The 13,076-nt window shown below is 43.0% G+C and overlaps 1 protein-coding gene across 1 annotated transcript in view; it reads left to right on the top strand.

The window, feature by feature from the left end:
- Nucleotides 1-149: 149 nt before the first annotated feature.
- ARID4A (AT-rich interaction domain 4A) overlaps nt 150-13,076 on the top strand; it is a 75,967-nt gene continuing 63,040 nt past the window's right edge. Inside the window, exons 1-5 of the mRNA XM_084792333.1 lie at nt 150-370; nt 1,359-1,416; nt 3,793-3,903; nt 6,983-7,048; nt 8,651-8,741. Of these exons, the coding sequence (XP_084648459.1) occupies nt 1,411-1,416; nt 3,793-3,903; nt 6,983-7,048; nt 8,651-8,741 (274 nt within the window). The 5' untranslated portion in view covers nt 150-370; nt 1,359-1,410. The remainder of the gene's footprint in view (nt 371-1,358; nt 1,417-3,792; nt 3,904-6,982; nt 7,049-8,650; nt 8,742-13,076) is intronic.

The following is a 13,076-nucleotide window of genomic DNA, read 5'->3' as shown; positions in this document are numbered from 1 at the left end:
CAACCCCCCCCTCCCCCGTCCTCCAATAACGTGGGCCTTCGGGTCCGGCCAATCACAAGTGGGGGATTTCCTACCTGCTGGTTTCCGCACCAATCATGGAAGTTTCACAGCCACATCCAATGAGAAAGGCAGACAGCGAGCCCCAATCCGAAGCTGTTCGGCGTCATGGCCGGCCAATGGGAGTTCGTGTAGAAGCGAGTCTGCTCAACAGCTTGTTATTTGGTGGATTGTGGCAGTAAATCGGGGCGAGTGGGGGAACCCGGCGCAGGAACTGCCGCTGCGGCCGGGAGCGGTGCTGCCCGGACGGGGGCCCACGGCGGTCAGTGGGGCGGCGGACTGGAGAGCTGACAGCGCTCTGCACCCGCAGTCGGTAGGTGGGCAGCGGGACAGCGGGACAGCGGGGGCCGCTGAATGGGCGAAGCGGCGGGAGCAGCTGCTGCCGTGATGGGGTCCCGGTGCAGTTGGGAGCTCCGCAAGAGGGGAGGGGGACGCAGGGCGGGCTGTGCCCCCGGGCGCCGGGCAGCGATCGCGTCCCGGAGCCGCGGCGGCAACTGCGGGCACGGTCGCCTCTCCGGGAAAATGGCTGTGGGGCTGGCCGCGCCGCTAAGTTTGCTCGGGAGGAGCGGGCTGCCGCGGGGGGTGGGGGGGGGAGCCGGCCCCCAACTCCGCTGCGCGTCTTCGGAGGGGACTAGCGGCAGGACCGCGGGGTTCGGGAGGGGGGGCTCCCCGCGCCTCTCCGGGCTCTACAAAAAGTTGAGGCGGGCGCGGGAGGAGGCGGCCGCTGCGGCGGTGCGGCTCGCTCCCCTCCCACACCCTGTCCTGCCGCCTCCCCGCCCCGCGCCTCCCCCGCCGGGTCCCCCCCGTGCACGCCGGCCGCCGCCGCCGCCGCCGCAGGCCGCCGCCCCTGCCCCCCGGGTGAAGGAGCGCTTCTCCTTCCTGACATGGTGCAGAGCGGAGGCAGGAGAGCAATGGCGCCGTGACACTCCGTTGCCACCGCCGCCGCTGCCGCCGCCGCGGGCCGGGCCGGGGCGGGCCAAGGGGGCCGAGCGGCGGAGGCGGGGCGCGCGCTAGTGTCGGGGCCCGGCGGGGCGCGGACCCGCGAAGCCCGGGCGCAGAGCTCCGAGTGGCCGGCGAGGCGGGGGCGCGGTGGGCCGTCCGACCGCTCAGGGGCGGAACGCGCTGCCCTTTGGCGCGCGGGGGGCTCCGCTCACTGTCTACGGCGCTGTGGATGCCCGACGCGGACCCTGGGGGCTCGCGGCGCTCGGCCCCTCCCCGCCTGCATTTGTTTACTTTCTTTCCCCGTCGCACCCCGCCTTGGACTGATCCTCTGTCTCTCTTTCCCTTCCACTGGGCTCTAGCGCCCAGGGATAGAACTCGTGGAAGCTGGAACCCCACAGGTCACCAGTCAAGATGAAGGTAAGTGCGGCTAACTCTTCTTCGTTGCCCTGTCCCATGGACGCTGCCAGTCCGGAGCCTGCAGTTGTGGAATGGCAGCTTTTTGTTACTCAAAATTGATTTCTTTACTATGAAGCACTTTCAGGAAAGTGACGTGTGAATGGGTGAGGTAGGTAGGGGTGTGTGTGTGTGTGTGTGTGTGTGTGTTAGTGTAAATACAGGCAGTTCTGCTTTAACTTACAGTTGCACTTTGGAAAGGTCGGTGCAGCCTTTCGATTTTCAAACACTTCTGTGTGCACCGTTGAAGAAGTAAAGCTTTTGTCTTGCTTTATTTAGTTTTTGGAAAGATTTGGTGTTTAGTTTTGTTTTTGTTTTCTTAAAATATATATACTTCCCCCTTTTCACTACCAATGCTGTTTTCTAAAAGAAATGATGTGTAACTTCAGGAAGGGAGATAGTTTTGAGTATTATTTCTTCTTGGGATAAAGTAAACTGAGGTGATGACGATTTAGGTTGCTTAGTTCAGTTTTCATAATTTATATCTTAAGACATACAAGTATTTTGTGTACTTTTTGAAACTTCCTAGTCTTACAAACGTCACAAGCTGTGTGTTTAGAAGGAAAGGAAGCTTTCATAACATTCGTCAGAATGCCTTAGGATACTGTAGCCCTTGTTTGTTTCTGGCCAGATACTTAGTAAAAAGTATTTCTTCTCATTTTCTTTTCTTTTTAAGTGGTCTGACATTTCAAAGTACATGATCTGTGTTGTATTTACTGTTGTGGGGTGTGTGTGTGTGTGTGTGTGTGTGTGTATGTAATTTATAGCGAATTAATACTTTTGTTTCCCTTGTTGAGACAGTATCCTATAGCCCAGGTTGGCCTGGAACTCGCTATGTAGTAGTTCAAGGTCAGCCGTGAACTACTTGGTCTTCCTGCTGCTTTCCAAGTGCTGGGAGGGCAGGCTCGCACCACCACACCAGACTCTGTTTAAGTATATTACTTTATGAAATTATCAAACTTCCTCTTGTTTCCTTAGTTTGGAGTGAAAACTCCTTTTAACATTACTTGGGAAGATGAAAAATTATTTCCTACTTAAAAATATTTAGCTAAAGTATACATTTATGTCTTTGCACTTACATTGTTTAGTTGAAGTGTTTGAATGCATACAGCTTTTGAAATAGGTAAAATGACCGAGAGCAATCATGTGTTACTGTCAAGATTAGAATGAATTGTAAGTGGAAGTTTCTTACATATTTCAATGTGTAATTCTGATCATGACTATTTCCTGTAAGCCAACATTTCCTAGTAAAAAACTTTTAGAAGTATATTGAGAAGATTAATGTTGTAAATTAGATTTGCCTGCAGTTTTTAGCTATCAGTTTCATCAGTTGAATTTAGACTTAAGCCTTTCAAGTTTACTTGGTTTCTTGTCTGTAGAGATACATTGTATCAAAAGATAATGCCGTAGCCATTGTTGGTGGCCCTGGCCTGTAACCCCAGCATTTAGGAAGCAGAGACAGCTTGCACCTTGTCTCAGAAACTCAAAACACACAAAAAATTTTGTTGCCTTCGTTCATAATCTGTCTCACTAAACGTTTGATTATTTATTGCCAATATTAACTTTATAGCAATATTTCTTTTTAAACTAGAAAACAATTAACTGGAGGCCCCAAAGTAACAAAATTTAGGAGACATTTAATATAAATACATTTCCTCTTTTTTATCTTTCTATTTCATGTATAGTAAGTTGTAGTTTTGGTTGTTGTTGTTGTTTTGTTTTGTTTTGTTTGTTTGTTTAGGTTTTAAGAGACAGGGTTTCTCTGTTTAATAGCCCTGGCTGTCCTAGACTTTTAGATCTGTTGGCTTTGAACTCACAGAGATCCACCTTCCTCTGCCTCCTTGATTGCTAGGATTAACCACCACGTCTGGCTAATTGTAGAGTTTCTTAAAACATGTTGTATCTGAAAAAGAAAAATTCATTTTTTTTTTCCTGCTGGCAGTTTCCAGTTATAACTTTTATGGCATCAGGAAATGAGTATAAACTGAAATAGTGTTAAGGTGTTTACTTTAGGAGTACTTTCTAAATTATCACTGTTATTAAGCAAATAATTTTAATGTCCTTGTGACTGTTTTATTTATTTATTTATTTTGTTATGTTTTGTTTTTTGAGACAGGGTTTCCCTGCAGCCCTGGCTATCCTTGACTCACTTTTGTGGACTAGGCTGGCCTCAAACCCACAGAGATCCACCTGCCTCTGCCTCCTGAGTGCTGGGATGAAAGGCCACCACGTGTGGCCCTGTCCTTGTGGCTTTGAATGTAGAGCCTTTTGATACTGGTAGAGGTAGGATGAAGGACAACAGAAGAACTGTGTTGTTCAGAGTTTATCTTCTTTCCTCAGGCGGCAGATGAACCTGCCTACCTGACAGTGGGGACGGATGTCAGTGCCAAGTACCGAGGGGCCTTCTGTGAGGCAAAGATCAAGACTGTGAAAAGGCTGGTGAAAGTTAAGGTGAGATGCTTACAGACTTTTTTTTTAAAGATTTATTTATTTTAAAGATTTAATATATATGTGTGTGTGTGTGTATATATACATATACATATACATATACATATATATATATATATATATATATATATATATATATATATATATAAAATGTTTTTCTGCATGTATGCCTGCATGTCAGAAGAGGGCACCAGATGTCATTGTAAATGGTTATGAACTACCATGTGGTTGTTGGGGATTGAACTTAGGACCTTTGGAAGAATAGACAGTGCTTTTTTATTTTTTATTTTTTAAGGATTTTATTTGTTTTATGTGAGTGCTCTGTCTACATGTATGCCTGCGCACCAGGAGGAGGGCATTAGAGGGTATAGATGGTTGTGAGCCACCATGTGGTTGCTGGGAATTGAACTCAGGACCTCTGGAAGAGGAGCCAGTGCTCTTAACCGCTGAGCCATCTCTCCAGCTTTGCTTACAGACTTTTAAGACAACCCAGGTTTTTTTTGTTTTTTTTATCTCTTAGAAAGCAAACAGATTTCCCTGGTATACTGCAAGTGACAAAAGGCTGGGTTGTAAGGAGAGTCACTTCTGTCCTGCAACAGTTTCTTTAGGTGCATTGAAGAGATTGTAGTCTGTGGTGGCCCAGAGGGAAAGACGTACATTATCAGTCTCGCTATTGAATCGGTGCTGCCAGCAAGTGTCATTGTGTACTACACTTAGAAAGTGTTGTAAAAATTGAAACACAAAGAACTCAAGCTGAGAGAGGAATCCAGAATGCTTTTGTGGAGACACCAAGGTGTGATGCTTGTGCGATTCGGACCTTTCCTGTTAATGGCAGTGTACATGGGCTATAATTTGGTGTCTCCCCTTCCTTAATCAGATAATGACAGTTTCTGAGATTAGGAAGAACAATACAACAAATTAACGTTTTCAAGATAACATTAAAAATGATTCATTGAGTTCAGGGGTGTGTGTGTGTGTGTGTGTATCTTTTTCAGACAGTTTCTGGTGACCATCCTGCCTTTGCCTCCTGAGTGTTAGGATTACAGATGTGAGCCACTATGCCTGGCAAAGACATTTGATTTTTAAGACCAGGAAAACAAAGTTAAAGTTAATACATTTTTATAGAATTTGGAAATAGAGAAAAAGTCAGGTGGGTAGATACCCACAACGTTTCAGAAATCTGCTAACATAATCTGGTTCTTGTTTGGTTGGTTGGTTTGGTTTGTTTTTTGGTTGTTGTTTGTTTATTTTCTATGTAGCCCAAGATGGCCTCAAACTCAGTATTATTTGAGAATGACTTTGAACTTGGTCCTCTTGCCTCCTCCCCTCCCAAGTCCTAGAATGAGACACCACGCCTGGTTTTTATGGCACTGAGGACAGAACGCAGCTTCATTCATGCTGAGCAACAGCCTAGCTAGCCCTTGTCTGTTGTTGCACGTACTCTCGTAACATAGGTACAAGAATATCTTAATGTGTATAAATAACTTGAACATTATAGAGCCATAAAGTATAATTTATGAAAGTCTTTGTTAACACTCCAAATATTTCCTACAGGTGTCCATATTTTGTTGTGCCTGTCATAGCATCATTGCTACTATTGTAATCACGTTTCTACAGTTTGAAACATGCTCTATTCAGTTACATATTGATTTTCTTTCTTTCGTCTTCTTTTTTTTTTTTCTTGTTTTGTTTTGTTTTGTTTTTTCAAGACAGGGTTTCTCTGTGTAGCCTTGGCTGTTTTGTAGTCCAGCCTGGCCTTGAACTCACAGCGATCCACCTGCCTCTGCTTCGTTGAGTGCTAGGATTAAAGTGCCACCACTGCCCGGATCATATCTGGTTTTTTTTTGTTTGTTTGTTTTTTTTAAATCAGTGTTAAATTCCACGAGAAGGAGTTTTCATCCCTGATATTTATAGTAGTGCTTCATAGCTAGTGGTCACTCAGTTTGCTGAATGGGTGAATGAATAAATGAATGAATGAATGAGCTAGACCATTGGTTCTCAAATTGTGGTTCCCAGGCCAAGAGCATTAGCCCCACATAGGAATTTGCTGAAAATGAAGCTCCTCAGGAGTATATCTCAAAGATTATGAGTGAAAACCTCTGGGAGTAAATTAGCAAGCTTTTCAAATACAATTAAGGTTTAGGAGTTCTTGGTCTCAGCGACCTCGACTCATACAGTAAGCAGACTCAGGTGTGGATCTGCTAGTGAAACTTGACTGTTAGGATGCAATTTTGACATTTTTATCTTCTTTATTGCATGTAGCCTTTTGACTTTGTAAACTATAAAATTGGACCTCTGAATATTTGAGATTCATTGACAGTGTTAGTCTCTCATATATATATATATATAGTTGTTGCTTATTTAAAATAATACAGTCATTGTTTTAGGCTGTCTTACACCCTCGTTACCTAGAATTTGAGTTCCTGTTCTCTGACATTTCCTGCTATGTGTGGTAGAAGGGAAGGAGCGAGAACGTTAGAGAGGGTGCTTCATTGTAACTGAATTGCTTCTAATTATCATAAGACTCTGTGGTGCTTGTTTTGTTTTGCTTTTGAGACAGGGTCTCTATGTAACTTTGAGTGTCTTGGAACTCACAGTGTAGACCAGGCTGGCCTTTCTCTGCCTGCCAAGTGCTGGAATTAAAGGTGTGCACCACCACAAGCAGCCTCATGAGGCTTAAGGACCACAAGAGCTCTGTTTTTGAGTAGACATAAAAATTGAAGGTTTTAAAAAATACTTTTGTGACAATTAAAACCTTTCATGCGTTGAATACGTGCACTAGAAGCAGTTTTACATTTTTATGGTATCGCTGGATTATAAATCTATAGTTTGTTCATTTGGCGAGCAGTTATTAAATAGCTATAATACACACTGACACTTGCTAACTACAAGGGAAATAGTAATGAAAGAGGGCTGCAGCCCTCAAGGAGCTCATAGTTAATGAGAAAGAGAATAAACATAAATATAAGCCAGTGTAATAACTGTTACGCCAGAGGTAACCACAGGGTATTGAGGAGGCATCTGCAGGGTTACTATAGATGCATTGTTTAAGCAGTAATTTGCAGGTTGTTTTGTTTTCCAGGTACTTCTGAAACAGGATAACACAACACAGTTGGTGCAAGATGACCAAGTAAAGGGCCCTTTAAGAGTACGTATGTGAACAATTCAGAATCAAAAATAGTGAATCACAGGCAAATGCCATAATTTGTCAAACTTCATTTGTACATACACCTGAATTTATGTATGAATGTTAATCAGAAAACAAAATACAAATGATACAATAGTATAAGTTATGATATTGCTGTGACTCTTAACTTTTAAGAACGTCACACGTAGCTGGATAAGATTTAATTTAGTTTTTGTTTTTAGTTCAGTTTTTATTTTTTTTTAAGATTTATTAATTTTATTTATTGTATATGAGTGCTTTATCTGCAGAAGAGGGTATCAGATAATATTATAGATGGTTGTGAGCCACCATGTGGTTGCTGGGAATTGAACTCAGACTTATGAAAGTGCAGACGGCGCCCTTAACCACTGAGCCACTTCTCCAGCCCCTGAGTTCAGCTTTTTTATACAGCCTCATAGCCCAGGCTGTCCTAACACTGTAGCACAGACCTCTGACCCTTGTGCTGGGATCACAAGTCCACAGCTGTGTGCCTGGCTGACAGTAGTTTCCCACATAGAAGGTTGCTGTGCTTTTCTTTGCCTTTTGTTTTGGGTCTGTGGACTGAATATTTGCATTCATATATACTTATATCTTGCTTGCTTGTTTGTTTGTTGTGAGACAGGGTCTTACCATGTAGCCCTGGCAATCGCTGTGTAGACCAGGCTAGACTTGAACTCACAGAGATCTACCTGTGGAGTGTGCTGCCATGCCCAATTTTAACATATTACTTTTTTTGTTTATTTGTTTGTTTTTTTGTTTTTCGAGACAGGGTTTCTCTGTGTAGCCTTGGCTGTCCTGGACTCCCATTGTAGACCAGGCTGGCCTCGAACTCACAGGGATCTACTTGCCTCTGCCTCTCGAGTGCTGGGATTAAACGTGTGCGCCACCACTGCCCAGCCTTTTTTTTTTTTTAACATTGTTAAAGTATTTAAGATGATGTCTGTGACATGCCAAATATCATAAACTTTTCTGTTCCTCTGATTTATCATATAGTTTATATTTCTTTCATTATTCAACTTAATGAAAAGCATTATTATATTGTCTATTCATTCCTGACTTTGTTTATGTAGTTAAGCCTCTCTTATGTTGAAGTACCACTTTGGTTAGTATCTGGTATACAGAGGTCTGGAAGCTGAACCAAAGTTAGCTGGTCCCTTCCTCTCCAGCTAAACCTTCATCTGAAAGGTCCCTTAAATACAAGTGCTGAATTCCATACTCAGTATTTTGGTGAAAGAAAACAACCTATTTTTGTTGTTTTATGGTTTGACATTTGTTATATTTGAGCCCATTGGTGCTACTACAACGTGGTGAACAAGCTCTGAAGTGAGTTTTTTAGTCAGGATTTGAATCCGGACTCTGCAAATTATCTTTTCAATTTGTAAATACAACTAACAACTCCCTTACTTATGCCAAAGAACTCTGGGGCTCAAATTACATGATGAAGATACGAACATCGTAACAAATAATTCTGCCTCATTGTAGCTTATGTGTTTATCGAATGTTTCTTACTCAGATCCTAAAGTTGGTGGGGATGGTTTGGTCTGTGTTTAAATCTTGTAAGAAAATTTGGGTTTTATGTTTTAGGTCGGAGCTATTGTTGAAACAAGGACATCTGATGGATCCTTCCAGGAAGCTATTATCAGCAAGCTGACAGATGCTAGTTGGTATACTGTGGGTAAGTAGTAACTTTACACATAGCTTTGACTGGAGGCGTGTATACCTCTACTTTATAAATACACTGAGGTACATGTTGGCAGGAAACACCCATGAATTTACTGGCTACAGCTAGCTAAAACCGTACTGATGTTGAGCTGGGTGCAGGTGTCATTTAGATTACTTTGGCCGTTTTAATCTTTGGCCTAAGAGGACTTCTGTTGTAGCTTACTTGGACGTTTTGTCTTCAAGAAAGTAGTTTTTTTTTCTCTTCATAAGACGGTATCATAATGCTATTTCTGTAATTGCACTTAAGAGTGCACAGGTGTTGCTGCCACTTGTTGCACAAGGATAATGTATGCGTTACCGCAGAATATAAAGATGGACCAAGTGCTGCCGTCGTAGATTTAATGTACAAATTTGTGCTGGCTTTAAAAAAAAATGTGAGTCAGGAATGGTGGTGAGTACCTTTATTCCCAGTATGCAGAGGCAGAAGCAGGCAGATGTTTAGGAGTTCCAGGCCAGCCTGGTCTAGGTAGTGGGTTCCAGGCCAGGCAGGGCTACATAGCAGGACAATCAAGACCCCGTGAGTATGCTGGTTTATTCCTGTAGTTGAAGACAGTCCTTGGCTAGATGCTCAATTTGAAGTCTATGTGTTGTACCTGAAACCCTGTAAAACAAAACTAAGATCTTTTAGTGGGAAGCAACTAGTGTCACAATACATGTAAATTAAAACTTGAAAGTTGCATGGAAGCCCTGGGGCTGTATATCCTGAGGAGGACGGCAGGAGTGACATTTGCAAACCTCCTCTCAGGACTGGGCGACTGCACTTCTGTGGACTGCATCCAAGACGTTTACCCTGGCCGTCCATTAGCCTTGCTTGTTCTTACACGTCCATCTTGGTCTAAGGAATACAGCTACAGTAGTATGGTTTCCCTGTTTAGTTAGGTTTACTTTTCATTTTTAACATTTATTTTAGCTTTTTTTTTTCTAACTTAAAATTTTTATTTTACATGCATTGGTGTTTTGCCTGCATGTATGTCTTTGTGAAGGTGTCAGATTTCCTGGATCTGGGTTACAAACAATTGTGAGCTGCCACGTGGGTGCTAGGAATCAAACCCAGGTCCTCATGCTCTTAGCTGCCAAGCCATCTCTCCTGCCCCTTAGTTGTTTTTTGTTTGTTTGTTTGTTTGTTTTGTTGTTGGTGGTGATTTTGTTTTGTTTTCATTTTTTTGAGACAGTGTTTCTCAGTATAGTCCAGGAAATCACTCTGTAGACCAGACCAGGCTAGGCCTGAACTCAAGAGATCCACCTGCCTTTTTTTCCCAAGTGCTAGGATTAAAGGTGTGCACCACCACCGCCTGGCTAGTTTAATTTATTCTTTCCAGGTGCTTAAAATTTTTTTTAAACTTTTTTGGCTCATGTGGTGCTGTTATTCTCAACTCTACATTTCTCATTGAGCTAGGTTGCTAGTGACAGTTTTTAAAGGCTTAAAAACTATAGTTATTAATAACTCTGAGGATGAAGCTGATAGAATTTTGCTGTATTAGGCAAAGTCCTGGGAAAGGGTAAAGGTTGGTAGTTATGGAGTTATGTGGTACCATACGATCCATATTCACGTACTGACAAGCTCTCTGTGGGCCCCGTCTCAGGGTTGCACCCAGAACCTGTGTTGAGCGCCACCCATGCCCTGCAGAAGCAACCTGCACATCTTCACACTTTCTTTTTCTGCATTCCAGAATAATCATTGAATTATGAGTCTGCCCTATGCATGAATAGCATTTTGTCATTTCCGGAGAGTAGTTGCTATTGAGCATTATTTTTAGTGCTCTCTGTGCTGGATAATTACAGAAGAAAGTGTGTAATTCTTATACTCAGACCACTTCATGCCTAACTGGCATGTGACTGAGACAGCGAGCATATCTAAGTATATGTAGGAATCAACTTGTTTTTATCTTAAAAAAAAATACAAAATGAAGACCCCGAACTGAATTCAGTGGGTCTAGGGATGACAATGGATGCTTTCTTCTTAGTAACATACTGGATGATTCTGCTGCACGTTGTTCATGTATAGAAAACAACCGACCTGGGCCAATGAGGTGGCTCAGTGGGCAGCAGTGGGCCATGCAAGCCTGACATCTGAGCTGGGACAATTGGCAGTGCTTACGTATTGGAAGACAAGAATTAACCCTTCAAACTACTCTCACTTCTCCACATGTGCTGTGTCACGTGTGCGCATGCTAACACTGCAGGGCTAGAGGGATGACATGCTGCTCTTCCAAAGGACCCGAGTTCAGTTTCCATCACCCCTGGTGGCCAGCTCACAACGCCTGTAACTTAGCTGCCCTGGGATTCAGTGCCTCTGGTCTCCATGGAAGTCTGCATTTACATGCACATAACTTCCCATAATTAAAAAGAATAAAATATATCTTTAAGAAGTAAAAGGAAAGAAAGGAAGGAAGAAAAGCAGGCCATATAAACAGATGCACTTATTAGGTAGAAAAACTAAAAATCATTAGGAGGACTACTCTTACAATCCACTGAGAGACTGCTTGTCTGCAAGGCCATGGCTTTGACTGCTATACTGTAAAAGCAACAAAAATAAAATAATGAGTTTTGCACTTATATGCATAAATGAGATTGTTTTGCAAGTGTTTAAGGTTTTAAAAATCACTGACTATTCACAGCTGGGTGTGGTGGTGCACGCCTAAAATCTCAGCACTCGGGAGGCAGAGGCAAGTGGATCTCTGTGAGTTCAAGGCCAGTCTGGTCTACAAAGGGAGTCCAGGACAGCCAAGGCTTTTACACAGCAAAACTCTATCTCGAACCACTGCCACCACCCCCCAAAAAAAAGAAAGAAAAGGAAGTCACTATTTTCTTAAGTGCTCAGATACCACCCTACTGTAAGTAAGGCCTTCCAAAGATGTAGACCATGTAAGGCTGGCCAGAGGGTAGTGAGTATAGCGTAATTACAGTTTAAAAAGATAGCAAAGTGTGTGTGTGTGTGTGTGTGTGTGTGTGTGTGTGTGAGAGAGAGAGAGAGAGAGAGAGAGAGAGAGAGAGAGAGAGAGAGAGAGAGTGTTTGAGAGAGTACTTACCTATTGGGTTTTACTATTTTGAAGTTCTCTTCATTTAAATTTCTAAGTATTTAGTAGGCTAGAAAATGATAGAAAGTATTAGTGGTCTTTGATCTTTGTTGGCCTCCAAAGATACCTGACGTTACTTAAGAACTACTGAAGGTGAAACAGAAGAGGACCTCACCTTGCTGGTCTGGCCCACATAGGGGTCAGGAGCAGTTAGTTAGGGTGGGGAGTTGCCATCACAGTCAGTGATAGGAAATCCTTCGTGTGATAGAGGTAATTTTTCTCTTGTCACAGCTGAATATGATGAGATTCTGGGGATGGATGTGGCTCAGTGGTAGAGCAGGTGCTTATCAAGGCCTTTGGTTTGAGCCCCAATATCACCTCTCTGCTAGGGTACTCTATAGGAAAGAGATTTTTGCTCTAATTACATACTGCTTTCTAATATTGAACTGTATGTAGCCCAAGCTCATTGGGTGTTTTGTTTTGTTTTGTTTTAAAACCAGAGTCTCACTGTGTAGGCCAGGCTGTCCTCAACTTCACAATCGTTGGGCCTCAATATCCTTAGCAGCAGCAATCTTGGAGTTTTGTTTGCTTCTTTCATGGGTGTCGTTAGAAATATTTCTCACTGACATGACGGCTCACGCCTATAACCCTCTTACTTGGGGAGCTGGAGCATGATATCCTTCTTCCCTCAGATGGTTTTCATTCAGAGTCTATTACCTTCTTTCTGCCTTCCCCAAGCCGCTTTTTCCTCTCTCATGATTTCTTTTAGTTCACACACACACACACACACACACACACACACACACACACACACACACACACACACATGCACTTGGAATCTAGGTTTCATATATAAGAGAAAAAACACAGTATTTGTTTTTCCAAGTTTGGCTTATTTCCCTTAATATAATGACTTCCAATTCCATCCATTTACCTGTAAATGTCATGATTTCGTTTTTCTTTATGATTGCATGAACTTCTGTTGTCTGTGTACCACATTTTTGTACATCTAGGGTGTCTGATTTCCTCTAGCAGTGAAGATGGATGTGTCAAGTATCTGTCTGGTATGCTGGCTTAAAGTCCAAGAATGATACAGCTGGATTATTTGGTAGCTCTTGTCTCAGTTTGTTGAGTAACCTTCACACTGACTTCCCTGGTGGCTGGACCACTTTGCTGTCTCTTCCTTATGCTCCCAGTGTCTAAAGGTTCTTCTTGCCCTGTGCATTTGCCAGAATATGTTTTTGATGAGAGTTTCTGACTGGGGTGAAATG

This window comes from Acomys minous (assembly GCF_964271855.1).
Source record: "Acomys minous genome assembly, chromosome: 8".
In the NCBI taxonomy this organism is placed as follows: Eukaryota; Metazoa; Chordata; class Mammalia; order Rodentia; family Muridae; genus Acomys; species Acomys minous.
The sequence above is the reverse complement of the archived record's forward strand: the minus strand, read 5'-3'. Positions and strand labels throughout refer to the sequence as shown.